The sequence below is a fragment of the Xenia sp. Carnegie-2017 genome, unplaced genomic scaffold (assembly GCF_021976095.1).
Source record: "Xenia sp. Carnegie-2017 unplaced genomic scaffold, XeniaSp_v1 HiC_scaffold_3, whole genome shotgun sequence".
NCBI lineage: Eukaryota > Metazoa > Cnidaria > Anthozoa > Malacalcyonacea > Xeniidae > Xenia > Xenia sp. Carnegie-2017.
The window spans coordinates 9,056,840-9,075,911 of NW_025813493.1; the positions used below are offsets into that span (position 1 = coordinate 9,056,840).

At 37.2% G+C, this 19,072-nt stretch overlaps 1 protein-coding gene and 2 long non-coding RNA genes across 3 annotated transcripts; all 3 read right to left on the reverse strand.

Moving 5' to 3' along the window:
* Positions 1–3,042: 3,042 nt before the first annotated feature.
* Positions 3,043–4,126, reverse strand: LOC124454184. The gene is given in 2 exon segments (XM_047004990.1): positions 3,043–3,386; positions 3,389–4,126. Coding segments are annotated over 2 exon segments (1,071 nt in total). The 5' UTR covers positions 4,116–4,126.
* Positions 4,127–12,198: 8,072 nt separating this feature from the next.
* Positions 12,199–13,386, reverse strand: LOC124454513. The gene is made up of 2 exons (XR_006951481.1): positions 13,328–13,386; positions 12,199–12,677 (listed from the first exon to the last, which is right to left on the reverse strand). It is a non-coding gene; the product is annotated as an uncharacterized LOC124454513 (long non-coding RNA).
* Positions 13,387–16,640: 3,254 nt separating this feature from the next.
* LOC124454585 lies at positions 16,641–16,962 on the reverse strand. Its single transcript, XR_006951524.1, has 2 exons — positions 16,887–16,962; positions 16,641–16,692 (listed from the first exon to the last, which is right to left on the reverse strand). It is a non-coding gene; the product is annotated as an uncharacterized LOC124454585 (long non-coding RNA).
* Between the last annotated feature and the right edge of the window lie 2,110 nt (positions 16,963–19,072).

Genomic DNA, 19,072 nt, shown 5'->3' on the forward strand with positions numbered 1-19,072 from the left:
ATTCACTTTGGCTTCATTTGAAAAGAGCCATACTGCAGACATCAGAAGAAGTCCTGGGGTTCACCACTAAAAAGAACAATGACTGGTTTGACGAACACAACAAGGAGATCCTGGAATTGCTGGCTAAGAAGAGATCAGCCCACCAGGCTCACCTGGCTCAGCCGTCCTGTCCCGTGAGGAAAGCTGCCTTCCGTTACACTTGCAGCAACCTCCAGCGCAAACGTCGAGAGATTAAGAACGAGTGGTGGATCAACCTCGCAGAACGAACTCAACAATGCGCAGACGCTGGTGACTACAGAAGCTTCTACAAAGCCCTTAAGGCAGTCTACGGCCCTACGCACCACGCCCAGAGTCCTTTGCGCAGTGTTGACGGTGATGCCCTCCTCACAGACAGGGCGTCTATACTGAGTCGCTGGTCCGAGTACTTCCACGCCCTCTTCAGCGCTGATCGAGTCGTTCAGGACTCAGCAATCCTCCGCATCCCTCAGCTCCCGGTTATAGTGGAATTGGACGAACCACCCTCTATGAAAGAATGCACAGTAGCCATAGAGAAGATTAAGAGTGGCAAGGCAGCAGGAGTTGATGGCATCCCACCAGAGATCTGGAAAGATGGAGGCCCAGCGTTACACAGAAAGCTCCACGAGCTCCTCGTCTGTTGTTGGAAACAAGGAAAGCTTCCAAGAGACCTCCGTGATGTAGTGATCGTTACCTTGTACAAAAACAATGGGGAAAGTCAGTCTGCCCCAACTACTGGGGATCACACTGCTTTTGATCGCAGGAAAAATCCTTGCTCGTGTGCTCCTGAACAGGCTAATACCTACTATCGCAGAAGACAACCTCCCAGAAAACCAGTGTGGCTTCAGAGCAAACAGGGGTACCACAGACATGGTCTTCGTCCTCAGGCAACTCCAAGAGAAGTGCCGGGAACAGAACAAAGGACTCTATGTAACGTTTGTGGACATGACGAAGGCCTTCGACACAGTGAGCAGGAAGGGACTTTGGCTCATTATGGAATGCCTCGGCTGCCCCCCAAAGTTCCTTAATATGATCATCGAGCTGCATGAAGACCAGAGCGGCCAAGTCAGGTTGAACAGAACCCTCTCAGAACCCTTCCCCATCGTCAACGGCGTAAAACAGGGTTGTGCCTTGGCTCCGACTCTGTTCAGCATCTTCTTCAGCATGATGCTTAGGAAAGCCACAGAAGACCTTGGCGATGACGATGCTGTCTACATTCACTATCGCCTTGACGGCAGCCTGTTCAACCTCAGGAGGCTGCAAGCCCATACAAAGACCCATGAGCAGATGATCCGAGACCTCCTCTTTGCCGACGACGCTGCCCTTGTTGCCATACCAAAGAGCCCTGCAGCGCCTCACGTCCTGTTTTGCGGAGGCTGCCCAGCTCTTCGGACTCGAGGTCAGCTTGAAAAAGACGGAAGTCCTCCATCAGCCTGCACCTCGGTAGAGTACCGCCCTCCTCACATTACCATCGGCGAGACTGAGCTGAAAAGCGTTCACCAGTTCACCTACCTGGGGTGTGTTATCACATCAGATGCGAAGATCGACAGCGAGGTCGACAACAGACTGGCCAAGGCAAGCAGCGCTTTTGGCAGACTGTATAACAGAGTGTGGGAACAACAATTCTTTGAAGAAGAGCACCAAGAACTGCGTGTACAGAGCCGTCGTACTCACCACCCTCTTGTACGGCTCTGAGTTGTGGATAATTTACCGTCACTACCTACGCCTCCTTGAGCGCTTCCATTAGCGCTGTCTCCGCACCATCCTCAAAATTCACTGGAGTGACTACGTCACCAATGTTAAGGTCTTCACACAGGCGGAGATCCCCAGCATCGAGGCCATGCCAATGAAGTCGCAGCTACGTTGGGCAGGGCACGTTTCCAGAATAGATGATCAGCGAACTTTCCACTGGCCACCGTGACAGAGGGGCACCAAAGAAACGCTACAAAGACTCTTTGAAGAAGTCCCTGGGAGCCTGCCATTTCGACCACCGCCAGTGATCTATTCTTGCTGCTGACCGTGATGCTTGGCGTCGTACTGTCCACCAGGCTGTCTCCTCCTTTGAGGATTCTCGTACAGAGAACTTGAGGGAGAAACGCCGGAGGAGGAGGAAGAACCGGGAAGCTTCAGCAGCCGTACCTGACGTGACCTTTGACTGTAGCCGCAGCGGCCGAACCTGTTTGTCTCGCATCGGAGTTGCCAGCCACGAGCGTGCCTGTAGTCGACGTGGACAGCCCCCTTTATAAAATCTTCGTTCGCGAAGCCAAGCCAAGAGGAATATCCCTGAAAGCACGCGTTTACTTAGAATATAGCCTTGATGACGATTGGCCACTGTTTTATGGTTTTTAGCAAATCATTAAAACTATTGTCCATTCTACTTTGAAGAAATATTTGTGACACCTGAAATCTACTCCCCAAATTGCTCCCCCTTTCTTCCAATTCCACGCGTTTGCTGTTTGTAAAATTTTGACAACGTAGCTACAGGGACAAGGAATAAGAACTGAATGTTTGTAATCTATCGATTTACTTTCAGGGAACTTTGTTTTAACTTTTTTGGTATCTCTTTAACTTCATCTTACGCGAGAAGCCCGCTAACATTTAGCAAACGTCGTAGCTTTTCTTGATGTCCAGACTAGTTGTTCTCCAGCAGAAGGTTATCTTTGATTTTACCTTTTAGTTTTTCAAGGCAAATCATTACCAACTGAGCTAGGTTAAGAATTTCTTCACGCTTAATATATGAATTTTCCGCAAACTCGCAACATTATTTAAATCAATCATCATTCACTATCTCCCTATCAAAATTTACTCGTTTACACGAAGGACCCGTACCTGCATCGCACCTGCAGAAGACGACTGTTTTAATAGATTACAGATTAAATTCAGATTAATAAACACAAATCAATTAGCTATATGGACTACAAGCTTAACTACATTTTTCATATTTTTCTTTCATATTTTCATCATCAGTACTAATTTTTAAGGAAGAAAGACATGTTAAGAAATAACCACTTAATGTGAAAAACTGTTTCAATGTTTAAATCGTTTGTACGGTTCAACATTAATTCGTCCTTGAGGAATTTCCACGTGCATATATGGCGTATAGACGGTGTCATTTCTTACAACAGGGTCAGTGCTCACAGTTGTATATGAAGGCTTGAATTCCTTAATTATACGATATTCTTTTGGCGTTTCCTTTAGCAACATGTCATAAATGTCGTTCCAATTATCTCTACTGTCTCTGGGGTATTTCCTGTGCATTATATTTGCAGTAGCAACTGGAAGAATTGTCAGTATTTGTCCACGAAATATTATATCAGCGGCAAGAATCACAAATTTTTGACTTTCCCACCAACTCTCCTTTTCGTATATTAATCGATAGGAAGTATGGATTTTATGGCGTCCTTGTGAAAAGCATTAAAAGCAGCGTCGAAATAAATTGAAACAGGTATTACTTCACGGAAAGGAAAAATTTTATAATCATAATAACATAACGGCTGGCCTTGTATTGTTGGACGTGGGCAGTAAAAAGGCACTCCAATTGCAGGCTCGTATTTCAAAAGAAAATACTCAAACATTTCCAATGACGTATTACACTGACGATACGTCTTTTCAAAATCGGAATTTGAGAAATGGTATGATAAATCTCCATCCAAGAAAATATAATAGAGGTAGGATTGTGAAGAATTCATTGCCAACTCGTACAGAATGTTCCTTCCAGAACTCCAAGTTGTACCAGGCCTAAAAATGTAGCTAATGTTGTAACTAGGTGTGGAGAATTGAGTTGCAGAACACATGCTTTTCCAAGACAGCACAAGGACATCATGCTCTGCTTTATGTCCAAACATTTGTGGGTTAAGAAGATTGTCCAGTAAACAAGACTCTGTTTGTATTAAGTAGATAAAACGTTTATTTTGGTGATTTGATTTGACTTGAATTTTTATACTGCTTGAATTGCTGCTCTTACACGTTTCATGGAACGACTTCACAACATATGTGTTCTGTTTCCATTTGCCAACTTTTAGACAAATACAAAGAATTGTGATGAAAATGAGCCAAGGAAAAGTTTTCTTGAAGTTTTTTCCCATTATGATATTGACCATGACGTTCTAAATTACTTCTGTAGGCTGTCAAAGAAAAACAAAGAAAAAACAACGTCTGTATGTTGATAAATTTAGGAAATTCAATTTACTCAGATGTTTACGAAATTTTCAGTTCGCAAGTATTGTTAGAGTAACACTTGCTGTTAGATATTTTAAAAATAATCACAATGTTTACGCAAGGAGTATATTAATTTGAGATGCAATTAAATTTTTTTTTTTCATTTTACCACCCAGAATTTTAGGGCATAGTATCTACTATAAGACACTTATTACTAATTACTCTAAATTTTATGAATAGTTCTATACAAGCTGCTGTTTACTGCTCAACGTGTGAAATTGAATACTGCGTTTTTTTAGAGATAGCAAATGCTGCACCTCTAAATAGGGTCAGAATCAGAACGCCCAAAATGAAATTCGCTTACTCATCGGCAAACCCTGCAGAAATGAACACATGGCTAAGAAAACTAGTCAACAAAAAAATTTTAGGGAAGAACCAAGATTTATGGTATATTGGATAGCTTTTAAACATGCAACAGCTTGATTAATTTGTGTTAGTTACTCTCAAAACTTCATTGCGAAGGAGCTATTTGTTTAAAAAATAAGTTAAGGAAATAACATCCATTTGTATCACTGTTTGACGTGAGGTTACGCTATTGATATTAGATCCCAGTTATGGAAATGCTTCAGTAATTTAGACTATTGTGTTTCTTTTTTGCAATAAATGTCTTTGAAATAAAAATCTTTTGAACACATATCCTACAGTGTGTGTGGTGCGATACGACTAAAATATATACATACTTTCAAGTTGTTTAGTCAAAAAGTCAGACATTCTTTCTTTTTATTGGCGAATTTAGTGGGTCACCACTAGTAGAAAAGTTAATAATCTTTTTTGTTCTGATTTCTGAGGCAGATCCAGAAATTTTGGTGACAGATGCACTTCGAGCGTTGAAACCGCAAGCCCTCTGAGTTTATCCGGTAGAATGCTCCTCCTAAAAATTTTGATATTTAGATCGTTGAAAACGCAAATTCCCCGTTTTACGGAATAATTTGCAAAATTTGCTTGCAAAAATGCTCGCAAGATCACACAACAGCGAGTGCGTATCAGTTTTACCAAATAGTATTTTGCACATACTATATATATAGCTAGCACTTCCCATTACTTTTAGTTTTGCACAACCAATAAAAAGTCACGAAGATTATCGAACAAAATTACTATTATAAGTAAAATGAAAAAGGAAAATTTGTGAGAATTTAAATGGAGCCACCAATGTTTGTATATGTAATAGCATGGTTTCGAGTGCAATTTGGGAAAAACATCCACGAATGATTTTTCACATCTAAACAATCTACGAAGGCTTTAAACTATATTTCTCGATTATTAATATAGTTACATCTATGATTTTATTCATTTGCCATACTTCATATCATAAGCTTCTTTGTTGTATTATATTACTTAATTCATCGCATTTTCTGCTGGTTGATTATAACAGTTCTAGAAAACACGCACACGGTAAAAGAAATTGGCCATTTTAGCCCCATGAGGTCGTTTTGGCTTTTGAAAATGCTAGCCATATTAGCTAACATTGAGGGCTAAAACAGATAACAGGGCCGCTTTGGCTCAGTGAAGGTTATTTTTGTTCTACAATTGGTGCCAAAATAGAAAGATGGGGACCATTTTAGCACCATTAGGTCGTTTTAGCTTTTCAAATTGCTTGCCATATTGGCTAACAATGAGGGCTAAATGAGACAGGAGAGGCCAATTTGGCTCCAAGGCGGTTGTTTTTCTTCTACAATTGGTGCAACATTGGTTCGAGAGCAACTTGTTGACTGCATCGAATCGGGTGACTCAATTAAAATATGGCGGCCAACTATTTCATGCTACACGCGTGTTCGATTGCTGTTTACACGGGGAGAACGGCCGTAGATATTTATAATATTACAATAAAAAGCATATGCTATTGTAATTCAAAGTAAAATTACGTCGGTCGTTTTTTCTTAACATTGATATCAATATGCGTTCGCTGTATCAGCGTTTATAAAAAATAAATTTTAATATACAGTTTGATAACGTTATGACGCGGATGCGACCGATGCGACACACTTGGCGAAATATGCAATAAAAGAAACATAAATCGCTGTAGACGTTAAGAAACTTTGTCTCCTCAGAATACTATTTTGCACGTGTCTTCGGCATACTTCATTGCAAGAGGCAAGTCGATTATTAGCTATTAAAATTTTTTACTCAAGAAAGAATATATATTTGATACAACACATTCAAGAACGAGCTGATCAACGTTTCCATCGTAAGTACATGCTGTTTTGACTATATTTCAATAAACACAGAACTTGGCCAAGGAATAATTCAACATGTAAGTTCACGTGTAACAAGGTTTGGCGACCAGTTGTTGACGGTTGACCCGTTTTATTTATTATTCTTAGCGTAACTTTAGCAAGAAACGGTGTTTTCAAACAAGTGCTGCTATATTGTAACGTAATCAAAGTAAGGTGAAATTTTATTTGTTTCGATATTGTAGTTATTATGAACAAAGACAATGGGGAACAATGAACATCCTATAATGGCATTGTCGATTTGCAATTGGTTGAATAAAGCATACAATTTATTGTTTTTAGCCACATATAATACCAGCAACTTCTTATTTAAGTAATTTGGTGTGTTGGTAAGCACAAAAAAGCTTTAAAATTTAAATGATCCAAATCAACAAAGGATGGTTGAAATGTACATGATAGATTGATGATAAATGCGTAATAGATGAATTAATAGACGATGGCAACGGAATTTTTTTCATACGTTTATCATAGATAGCTATGGAATACTTAATTTGGTATTTTTGTGTCTCTTTTAAATTTTGCTTTCGAGAAAATTTGACATAAAGTTGAATCCTTATTCGCCATTTTTGAAAAAAAGCCTTATGCTAAATTATGTCGGAATACATTACTGACGTCATTAGTTGGTATTAGCTGAATGACGCAATATAAAATAATAGTATTATAATAATATATGGAACATTTGTTCACTGGAATTTTAAAACAAAAACAACAGTCGGCGGTTGTTAAGATTAACAAAAGTTGTGTAGTATATCACGCTTATATACTTTTCCAATATTTATTCGTTATAAGACGTAGAAACGTTTATTTTGGCAGATCTTAAAACTAGGCTTTCGCGACATACCATGTGTAAGCGTGTTTTCGTATACTGAACATTTCGTTCAATAAAAATATTTCATTTTCCCATATTACAAACCTGTGACCAACAAAGAGTTATATGTTCATTAATTATTTGTATATATAAATAATTAATGAGAGTCTTTGCGATTTTATGTAGTCTTATATAGGCGATAAAATGTAAGCCGTTAAGTTTTGTTCTTGACTGTAGAGTCACGGACTGTGAAGTGCACAATGTACAAGTACACTTTTCTATTAACTTAAATTTACGGTCTTTCGTGATAACATGCTTGTTTAAAATGTGTATAAAGTCCGTCTGGTGACGCGAAGCGTTTTCGTATGCTAGCATAAACACAAGCACGAAATGGTCTTCGATGTTTATCCCTAAAATTTGAAAAATCCACCTAGAATATCATTGATATGCGACTAATCGATACAGCTTGTGTATTCTCTCCAGATCCTCATCAGACAGGGGCCAGTTTTCTTCTAGATACACTGTAAATTTCAGGTGGCAAAAATTTTTACCCCTGTCAATGAGATAAACAAATGTGGGGTAGTAATTACCCTTATTTCTAGGGTAATTCCAAATCAAGGTACAACAATTTACCCCACTTAATAGGGTAATGAAAGAGACTAAAATAATTGCCCGGTTTTTGGTGTTCTGGGTAATAATTACACCTAAAAGTGGGAGAATTTCTTTACGTTGAAGATGGGGTAAACAGAAGATGGGGTAAATCAAAGTAAGGGATAAAAGTTACTACCTACCTCTTGGGTAAAACTACAATTGATAAAACAAATATGGCGGATTTTCAAGGAGTGAGCATAGCGATGCATTCTTATAATTGAATTTAAATTATTATTTTTAAAGACCAGGTGTATAATATGCTACGATGAACTTTATACTATAAAAACTAATTTTATGGAGAAGAAGCGGAACATGTCTTCATGTTAAGTGGGAATAATACGCAGTCTTTCAGGTGAGTTTAAACCGGTATTTTTATTAATTTGTATTAATACAACAATGACATAAAAAATTATGCACCGTTACACTAACAATGGACTTTGTACATGCTACATGCGTTATGTATCTGTAGATGTCCACCGTTATATATCTGCAGATATCCACCTGGACATTCATCATTAAAACTTGGGTATTCTGAAAGGGAAACAAAAACAATACTCTCACTTAAATTGCCAACCGTTGATGGTTTTAGGAAAATTTGTCACAAAAACTAAATACAAAGGCTAATTTGTGAAGTGCCGGCAATGAGATGACTACGATATGCAAATGGCTTTTACTACAGAAATGTTAATCCTCATTATAATCAACCTACAACACACAGTTTTACATAAATTCCATGGATAGATATCCATTTTGATCTAAAGAGTTTCATATAAAATGTTATTCAGCTGGTTTACTTCATTGTAGGTATATATTTTTTTCTTTTTGCATATGAATATGTTGATTGAGTTATTACGTCCATGGTAATTAATGCCGTTGGATGCACTTTGGATGCACTTTTTTATTTTCATAATAGATCATGATACACAAACTCAACAGCATTACATTTTGAACATAGCATCTTGTCACAACAATAGTAATTTATATATCTAGTTCATCAAAGTACATGGATTGTTTTTTGTTACATATTTCAATTGTATACCATTTGTACTTATATAACTTATAATTTGATATTTCAATTTGATATTTTTTCTATAAACTGAAAGCACAACTGGAATTAAACACAGAAATGTTTCTAAACTCTGTTTATGTAAGAAGCAAAGACATGTTATTTTCTGCATTTGTAGAAAAAGAATGTAATAGAATATTTTTAAAAGGAACTAAATCAACTTTGGTAAACGACTTGTTTAGCACCCGATTTGTACACCTGTAAAAATGTGAATCTATGGTATATTACTCGACTGTTTAGTGACTTTGGCTTCACGTGGTAGTGTGACGTCTTCTTTGAGTGGGGTAAACTTTGCTGTATTGTTAATGATTTTAAGGCAGGAGTTACGTTACATTTGACGATCCATGATTACAACGCCGTTGCCTTTGTCCGGTTTGAGAAACTACAAACTATAACGACTGTTAAGGAAGCTTCTAAAGAAATACTCCATTAGCAACAAAGTTTATAATGATATCTTCCCCAGAGGTTATCAACCCTCACGCTTCTATGGCTTACCGAAACTTCACAAGAAACGAGAACCAAAACAATCGCCTCCACTACGACCGACAGTTTCATCAATCAACGCATACAATTATAATTTAGCTAAGTATCTTAGTTCTCTACTAACACCACTCATACCAGATGACCACTCCACTAAAGATTCTTTCACTTTCCTCGACGACTTCTCATCTTTCAACTCATCAACTTCTTGTCACAAATTCTTCATCTCCTACGACGTTGTAAGCTTATTTACTAACATACAACTTACTGAAACCATCAACCTAGCAATCGACTTAATATTCACTCACAACCCCAGGTTCAGTATAAACAGGACAGACCTCACACAGCTGTTTTTAATAGCAACAGCACAGACGCATTTTTTATTTAATGGAAAATTTTATGACCAGACGGACGGTGTTGCGATGGGCTCTCTCTACTTGCTAACATTTTCATGGGTTCACATGAACGAAACTGGCTAAACAACTACAACGACACTAAACCACTATTTTACCGCAGATACGTTGACGATATTTTTTGTGTTTTTACTAACGAAACTGAGGCCATGAAGTTTTATAATTACATTAACACACAGCACGCAAACATTAGATTTTCATTTGAAACTGAACAACAAGATCAACTGCCATTTCTTGACATTTTACTTACAAAATCTCACGACAGCTGTACAACATCTACATACCACAAACCAACGTAAACAGGACTTATGACGAACTATTTTAGTTTCACACCACTTTCATACAAAACCGGACTTATATGCACACTAATCGACAGAGCATACAAACTTAACAATACGAACAATGGCTTTCAACGAGACATAAAAAACATCACATCCACTCTTTTACGAAACTCTTTCCCACTTCACTTTATTAACAGAACCGTAAAACGATATCTCGACAACAAACATAGCAACAACCTCAACATAGACACCGAAACTCTTGACACGACGATCACAACCAAATGAAAATTCCAAAATAACAACTCTATACTTCAAACTACCATACATCGGATATTATTCACGACACACACAACGCAGACTTACAAACATTATGAAACGCTTCTGTACAGATATTGACATTCGACTAATTTTCACATCATTCAAAATCAAAAACCTTTTCCCATTTAAAGACCCAATCCCTGATTCAATAAAATCTATGGTGGTATATGAATTCAATTGCGCGGGATATAATTTTCGATACATTGGCGAATCTTCGCGCCATTTATCCACCAGAATCAGGGAACATACCACAACAGACAAAAACTCTCATATCTACCGACACCTTCTTAAATCTCACTCATGCAAAACCAACTATACACCCTCTTGTTTCAAAATCATCGACACCGCCGACACCTCATTCACCCTTAAAATCAAAGAAGCACTCCACGTTAACAAAACTAACCCTGACCTCAATGTTCAAGTTTTTAAATTCAATACAATATTTAATTTATAATACGCTCGGACGCTCCTCATTAATTTATCTTATTTCCTTTTTATTGTTGTAATTTATGTATCATATTATTTTATATAAACACTGTATCACCTATTATTTCACTCATACTGAAGATGGCATCATGAGATGTCGAAACATGTCTATTTTCAAAAAAGTTGTCGTTTATATTAAATGTGTATTGGCAATAGTGCTTTTACGAAATTATGCATATAAATATAATATCATAATTAGCCTACTAAAGAATGAGCATGGTATTGAAATGGATTTACGGACTCTAAAATGCAGTCTTAAATCTTATAATTTAACCAGAAGGCAAACAGTTCCAGAGGACCTTGTGCGCGAAATTATTTCGAATGAGATGCAAGGTCCTGGATGCTTGGCTGGTTATCGGAAGATGTGGCACATACTTAAACTAAAGCATCAGATACATGTACCCCGAAAACTGGTGGAATTTATTTTAAAAGAACTAGATCCAGAGGCATGTGCTTTGAGAAAGCAAAAAATAACCTAAAAGGCGTAACTATATGTCATATGGACCTAATCAGTGCTGGCACATAGATGGTAAGTACCAATTTCTATCATTTCGGTTTTCATTAACTTTCTATCTGTTATCATCATTGCATTCATTGTTAACTACTTTTTATTGCCTCGTAGGATATGATACGCTGAAGCCATTTGGATTCCCTGTGCATGGTGCAATTGATGGCTTCAGCAGGAAAGTTCTTTAGTTAGAAGTTACACGGTCAAATAATTTGCCAGAGAGTGTAGCTAAATTTTACTTTGAGGCAGTAAGAAAGAATAAGGCATGTCCTTTGCAGACTTGGAGTGATTGTGGAACATAGAATGGGATCATTGCAGCAGCTCATTGCTACTTTCGATCACTTGACAATGCACCATTTGTGGTAGTCAAGCTCATGCATTTGGTACATCTCCATCAAATCAAAGAATTGAGAATTGGTGTTCACATTTTAGATAAACATGTTCAAGTTGGTGGGTTCAATTTTTCAAAGATCTTTGTGAGGAAAAGCATTTAAATTAAAATGATGATTTCACTAAAGAATGTTTGTGGTTTTGTTTTAATGGTGTCTTGCAAAATTCATTTAATGATTGTCAGGTTAATCGGAATACTCACTATATTCGGCAATCTCAACATGAAACTGTTGCTGGAGTTCCAAATGTTTTATATGCAATGCCCGAGGAGTATGGGGCTTTTGATTGCCAAGTGAGAGTTACTGAAGAGAAATTGCAAATAGCCGAGAGCAATGCTTGCCATAATGAATTGTTGTATGATAATACTTTTCAAGATTATTTCCATTACTTGGTTGAGTTGCAAAGATTACAATATCCTGAAAACTATCAGGAAGCATCAGAATTATTTGCACTGCTAATGCAAAATAATGTTTGTGTTATCTAACAAAAATTTTAAGTTGTCTTAACATTAAAAACGTTTTAAGAGAGAAATGTCTTTGAAATATATAATTGATACTGTATTCTTTAAATGAAGCCAAAACCAGAACTTTCTGCAAGTGTAGCATCCATTAAATCTTCAAATTGCTTTGAATCATCAATATGAACTGGGAGTGTTAAGCTTGTAGCACAGGTAGAGGCTGTTGGTCTGCATCTACAACCAGCTTTGCATCCATGCTTGAATTTCACAGTGATGTTATTTTCTATGCCAAGTGGGGTCACTGTTTCAACTCCAGTTATAAATATGTACAATGCAGACAAAGAATTTGCAGCTCCTTGAGAAACAATACAAAAAGTAAAATGAAGCAAAAAATCATTGGATAAGTGAATCAGTTAACTCCTTTAAAATTATTCAGGAAAATTTTCCAGACTTAAAGAACTATTGGAACAATAAAAGCATCTAAAGATTGCAAAATATATAAATGCCTTGATTACGTTACTGAAAAATTGCATTTTATATCAACTACTTCCAACCAACTTCAGCAGCTTTAGCAATCGATATCCTCCCTGATATGTTCCTTGGTCCATGCAATGCTCATTAATCACTATGTATACCTGTTTTAGCTTCAAGAGCTTGAATGTAATTACAAAAAAAACTTGTGATTAATGATTTCTAATAACTTTTGGTTGCTCCCTTCAGGACTGCATTCTATCAAAATGTTATCTAGAATATGATCAGCTGTCACTGAAAACTTTTGTGCTCCACCAATGGTAAATAATAGTTCCATAACATTTCTGTTTTTGCTCAACTCAGTCATAACCCCACGTAGCTCAAGACCAGATATTAATTGGTCAATAAAGGCTAGAGTTTTCGACGCATCACTTATCACAAGAGACATGAAATATGTAATGTTAAAACATTAAAATAATTTCCTTCAGAGCTATTGCAGCATTTCCAAAGCCATTTTTACATTATGGAATTTACCTAATTATCTTGTCGCTTGATTCTCTTGACTCCTTAGATGGAATACCACAATAACCAATTACTTGCAAAACATACATCGTCGAGTCTTCTTCCATTAATGCAACCAAATCATCATCGTTTGCACAAGACTAGATCTGTAAAATTTCTTATTCAGAAATATTCACTTCAATACACAAAGAGAGATGCAGGTTATAAGCAATTTCCAAAGATTACCTTTTCAACAGTTATTTTAATTGTGTCATCCTTTAACTGTTCACACCAGTTGTGTGCATGTACGCTTGATATTCCATCCACTATGTAATTGTACACCTGTAAAGAAAACAAACAGGGAGCTGGTCCTCCTTGAACAATTAACGCAGCAATAACTTCTCCTGCAACTTGGAATTCTTCATTGGCCAAGGCTTGTACATTCACTACTGGAAATCCTGTTTCGTTGAACAGCTTCTTCTCTATATAGTTGAGGCATTCTGTACGAAAAAATGTTCTTACAGTACTCCAATTAATTAATTTTCTATCATTACAAGTGTTCTACCTATTTATTCAATATCTTTAGACATTAAAGGAGTAGTAAGACCTTAACACAACTTTCACTCGTATGAAAGTGTATATTGTTCTTACCTCCCTCGCGAAATCCTAGGTTTCCAATTCAAATTTAACTCGAGAAATAATGCCTTAAATGTGTGTATCTTTGCCTCTTGTTCGATCGCCATTGTGTACATGCAAGCGAAGCCGCAGTACAGCAGCGGTTTTTCGTCGTTACGTCACTGCGGGGTGATCGTTGTCAACATTGGACAAAATATACTAGCAAAAGTAGAAATTACGCATTTTAATGGCGGCTCTTAAAGTTCAAGTTTTATCGCTACGTAACTCGAGCAGCATGAAATACATTGCGCTAAAATTTCGCCAGAAGAGATTTTTTTACATACACTATTAATCTATGAAAAAAAAAAACGAGAGGCAAAATTTTCGTCATAGTACCACTTTAAATTTTCAACAATTTGTTGCACAGTTTCAAACTTATCAGTCACACTTTTAGCCTTTTCATTCAATAAGTTTCCCTCCACAATCTGAATTTCACAGTCTTGGTCATCAGATTCACATTCACCAACAGTATCTATATATGTCTCAGCACAAAGATCGGCATGAACTTCAATTTCATTACGAGGAAAATGCATCAAACATGTTGGACACTGGTGAGTTGTGACCAAGTATTTTTCAATGCTGCCTGACGTCTGTTGCAATGACAATTTAGGTTGAGATGAACATGGGATGTTTGGTGCTGTCAAAGACGTTGTTGACTCTGAAGTAGTTGCATGTTTTGGTGATGGTAACTCTTGAATTCCTAAGTTGCTATAGTAATGATTACAACTAAATGGAAAAAACAGAAGCTCTTCGTCTGAATGATTGTCTTCACTGTAACAGGAACAATGTTCAAAATCATATTCCGGACATAACCAGAATTAAATTTACAGTACCGCTCGCGTATTTGTTAACATACGCTACGCGGACATAGTTTAGGACATGGAAGCAACAAAACTATCACAAATCGAAACCAAACTATATTAAAACCATATACGAGAATATTAAGAAAGTAATACGGGTATGACACGAGAATGACACGCGTATAAAATGAAACGATACGCGTATGATACGAGAAGGATACGCGTATGATACGAGAAGGATACGCGTATGATGCGAAAAGGATACGAGTATGATACGAGAACGATACGCGTATGATACGAGAACGATACGCGTATGATACGAGAATGATACATGTATGATACAAAAGGATACGCGTATGATGAGCGTATAATGCGTGAACGATAAGCGTACGTATGATACGAGGATGAAACGCTGTGATACTTGATAGAACTTTGTTCATCGTAATGAGCGGCACTATGGTGACATATAGATGTCATCAATATACACTTAAGAAATTTTCACCATGAAGGAGTTAAAAGGAACAATAAAGCAACTGGGTTTTTATAAATGATACCATTCAAGTTCATGTATGTTATGCATCCATAAATTTTGGGTTGCTTTAGTTTCAATGAAATGTGCTTATCTCACGTCGTATCTAAGTATACATATGACTCATCAATGACGTATATAGTTTGTGACACATCCTATGAAAACGGAAAGTAATTGTGATTAGTTTGTTTTGAGATTCATTCAAAGTTGCGTGTGCTATAAACATAAGAAACGACACACTTACAATTGCTTTGTAGCACAATGATGACATAAAAAATGTCAGTATACTCTTAAGATATTTTATTCACGAAATAATTTAAAGGCACGATATAGGAAAAGAATTTTTTAATAGATGATCTTATATATACATGTATATGTTATGCATTAATAAATTTTGGGTTGCTTTTGCAATGAGCTGCGATTGTCTCACGTCGTATCTAAGTATACATTTGATTCATCAATGACATAGCTGAATAGTTTGTGACACATTCTTATATAAAAACGGAAACTAATTGTGATAACATAAGTCATGGTTTTTTGAAAAACTATATTGAAGAAAAACTTCAGCATCTAAAGGGTTAAGTTTAGGACATGGAAGCAACAAAACTATCACAAACTATAACAAATAAAACCAAAACTATATTAAAACCATATACGAGAATAATAAGAAAGTAATACGGGTATGACACGAGAACGACATGCGTATAAAATGAAACGATACGCGTATGATACGAGAGCGATACGCGTATGATACGAGAATGATACGCGTATGATACGAGGATGATACGCGTATGATACGAGAACGATACGCGTATGACACGCGTATCATACGCAAAATTATGTTAATAAATACGCGAGCGGTAGTGTAACAATAGGGTTTCAGTAGGTCTCGTTTGTATTCTCCAAGGTTGAAAGGTGTGTTACTACATGGTAAATCTTTAACAAGAGTAATATCTTGATAGAGAATGACATAAGTATCGTCTCTGTCCAATTGCTTAAAGTGCCTTGCATGCTCCTCAACTACCTTTTCGAGCAATACCTTGGCATTGTCGTCTTTATTAAACAATATAGGAATAGTTCTTCCTTTGATTTTTTTCAATCTACCATCTTCAACACTTTCTCTAACCACACCAACTTGCACTTTCATTCTTGTGCTAATCTAGCTTTTTTATTTGCTGTTGAAATGCTCCTCTTTTTTGTTTTAGAAATTGAGAATTTAAAGCACCTCTCTTGTGCTTTTTATTTTCGAAATTAATGAAAGGTCATTGGACATAAGTCACGAGGCATACTGTCATTACAAATGACGGAAGTTAAGCCACTTGCTGGAGAGCTTTGATTGTTAGATGTGCCAGAGTTGTTATAAAACTGGATGTTATTACACTGCACATGGGAATCTAAAGTTAATAAAACAGCTAACTTTACATGAATTCATTTTTTATTCTTTAAACTTTTTTGTAATGTTGAAAAATTCTTTATTCCAAAGTCTATTCATTTTAAATTACAGACTATTATCAATTAATAGTTTTATAAAATATTTTCATATAATTTACAAAATAATCATTTTGAATTAAATATTATCTTGAATTACCTTTTTTTTTGTAACTGCATGGCCACAAGTATGACAAAAACTTTCGCCTTGTAATATTGTAGTCCCACAATTTTGGCAATCATTATACAAATACAAAATACATATAAAAATCCTTTGCTACAGAATAGAATTGACGGAGTAATATTTTCAAATTATACAATCAATCGTCATCATACCTGTAACTCTACAGCCGCAATAAGGACAGAAGTTGCATGGCATAAGAAGGTTTACATTGCACAGTCGACAAGCCGCCATGTTTGATCAAATAACATGAAACTTCATGTATCACAGATTATAAAGTATATGCGCGCGCAGTGTTTTTAATTTTCTACGGAACAGTAATCAAGTTTGTACAGAACACGTCACTAAAATTGAAAACTGTTCTTTGTTATTAGTGGAATACGGTTGTTTCGCTGAAGTTGACTACTTTTGTAAGGCAAACTGTTTTTTATTATTGAATCAATTAATTTATAAAATGAAAGCACGATTTTCTATAGAATGAACGTGTCACTAATGGGCCACCGTAGTAGACCCCAAACAAGGTGATATAACAGCTATCAGTCATTCAAAAAAGACCTGTGAATGAAGCCATATTCTTAGAAACCATATTTTTTGTTTGTATGCTTATTATATCTTTTCAGTTTTCTTTATGATCATAAAGACTTATTTCTTGTTGTTGATTGTGTTTTGATGGCCTAAAGAATCCTATATAATATTCCAAATTCTGTTACGTAAATATTCTATAGTATTGTTCCTGCTATGCCACATTTCATTTCCATATTCTATAAAATTTGAAGATCCTATAGCATGTTCCATGACATATAAAAATATGACTTATTTAGTAACATATACATTAGCACATTTATCATCAATTTTTCAAATAGGAGTTTATTTGTGTAATATAAGTTAAAAAGCAATGTAAGGTGGCTCATTTCAGTATTTTTAGTTCGAAAATCAGCGATTTAACTCTTTGTATTTTTAATACCGTCAATAACTTCATTGCCTTCACGGAGAACATTGAGTCACATGACTGCGATTGACTCATTTGATTGGAAAACAGTAGTATAGAGACTGCCAGTTCGAGCAAACTTCTCAGTTTGAGAAGGAGTATACACAAATCTAAGCGCCCCAGCCCTAGTTCGGGTACGTGGTTCACATAGTAAGCACATAGTAAGCAAATAGTAAGCACATAGTAAGCACATATATCGGCACAAAAATCACAAGACAGCGAAGGCCAAACCCTGGACAACGGCAGGAGCCAACGACGGCCGGCCCACCCCCCGGCCCACCCCCGGCCGTCTGGGGTCTACTATTTAGAGAGATATACTCTCATAGAGTATATCCAAACGTTCGACAGCCATGAGGCAGGGCAAGAACAAGTGTGCGTGGTTTTTACCCGGAAAGCTTACCACATGTGGGCGAAGCTCCTAGGGTGAATACTGCGGACTTCATATGAGGCGGTTAAGGGAAGGCGGGAGACTTCCACAACCATGTCGTAAGTGTGGGGTCAGAACACAGGCAGAAACTATCCTTTATCAAGTCTGCGGTGCGGAGAGGGTGCATCATAAGCTCGTTTATAAACAGAAACAACCAAGAAAGAGATTTGCTAGAGTACTCGCCGAATTAACTTCGACATTTTGAATTCATTTCGATTTAGAGATTTATCTCGCGTAGGGTATAGCACTAAAATTTGCGACACTTGAGATGGATGTTCTTGTCAAGGATCTTATACAATTAAATAAACAAGGTGTGATCAGCGGAGACGCGCTGCACGACTCTCTTGAGGCTCTTCAAACGCCAGCGCCAAGAAATGTCACTCCGCCAATCACCAAACCGCGAAAGCGCAGGCCTATCCCCAAACCGGGCAAGCGCAGGCCTATCCCCAAACCGCGTAAGCGCTGGCCCACCAAGCCTACCAAATGATGAGATAGACGCATACATCAATGAGCTTCTGGCTGAATTTAAACCACGACGCCCCACAAGGGCTCCTCCCCCACCACCTACGGAACTTAAGTGGGATGAAACGAAGGCCTTCAGTTATCATCTGAGAGCCTGGAAAATGCAGGTGCCGAAGGGGCACCCCTCCGAACGCGACTTGATGGCTTTCCTCAAAAACGCCCAGCCCTACATCAAACGCAAACTTGTCGAGGAGCTACTAGCTCTAAGAGGAGTTAAGTTCCAGTTTG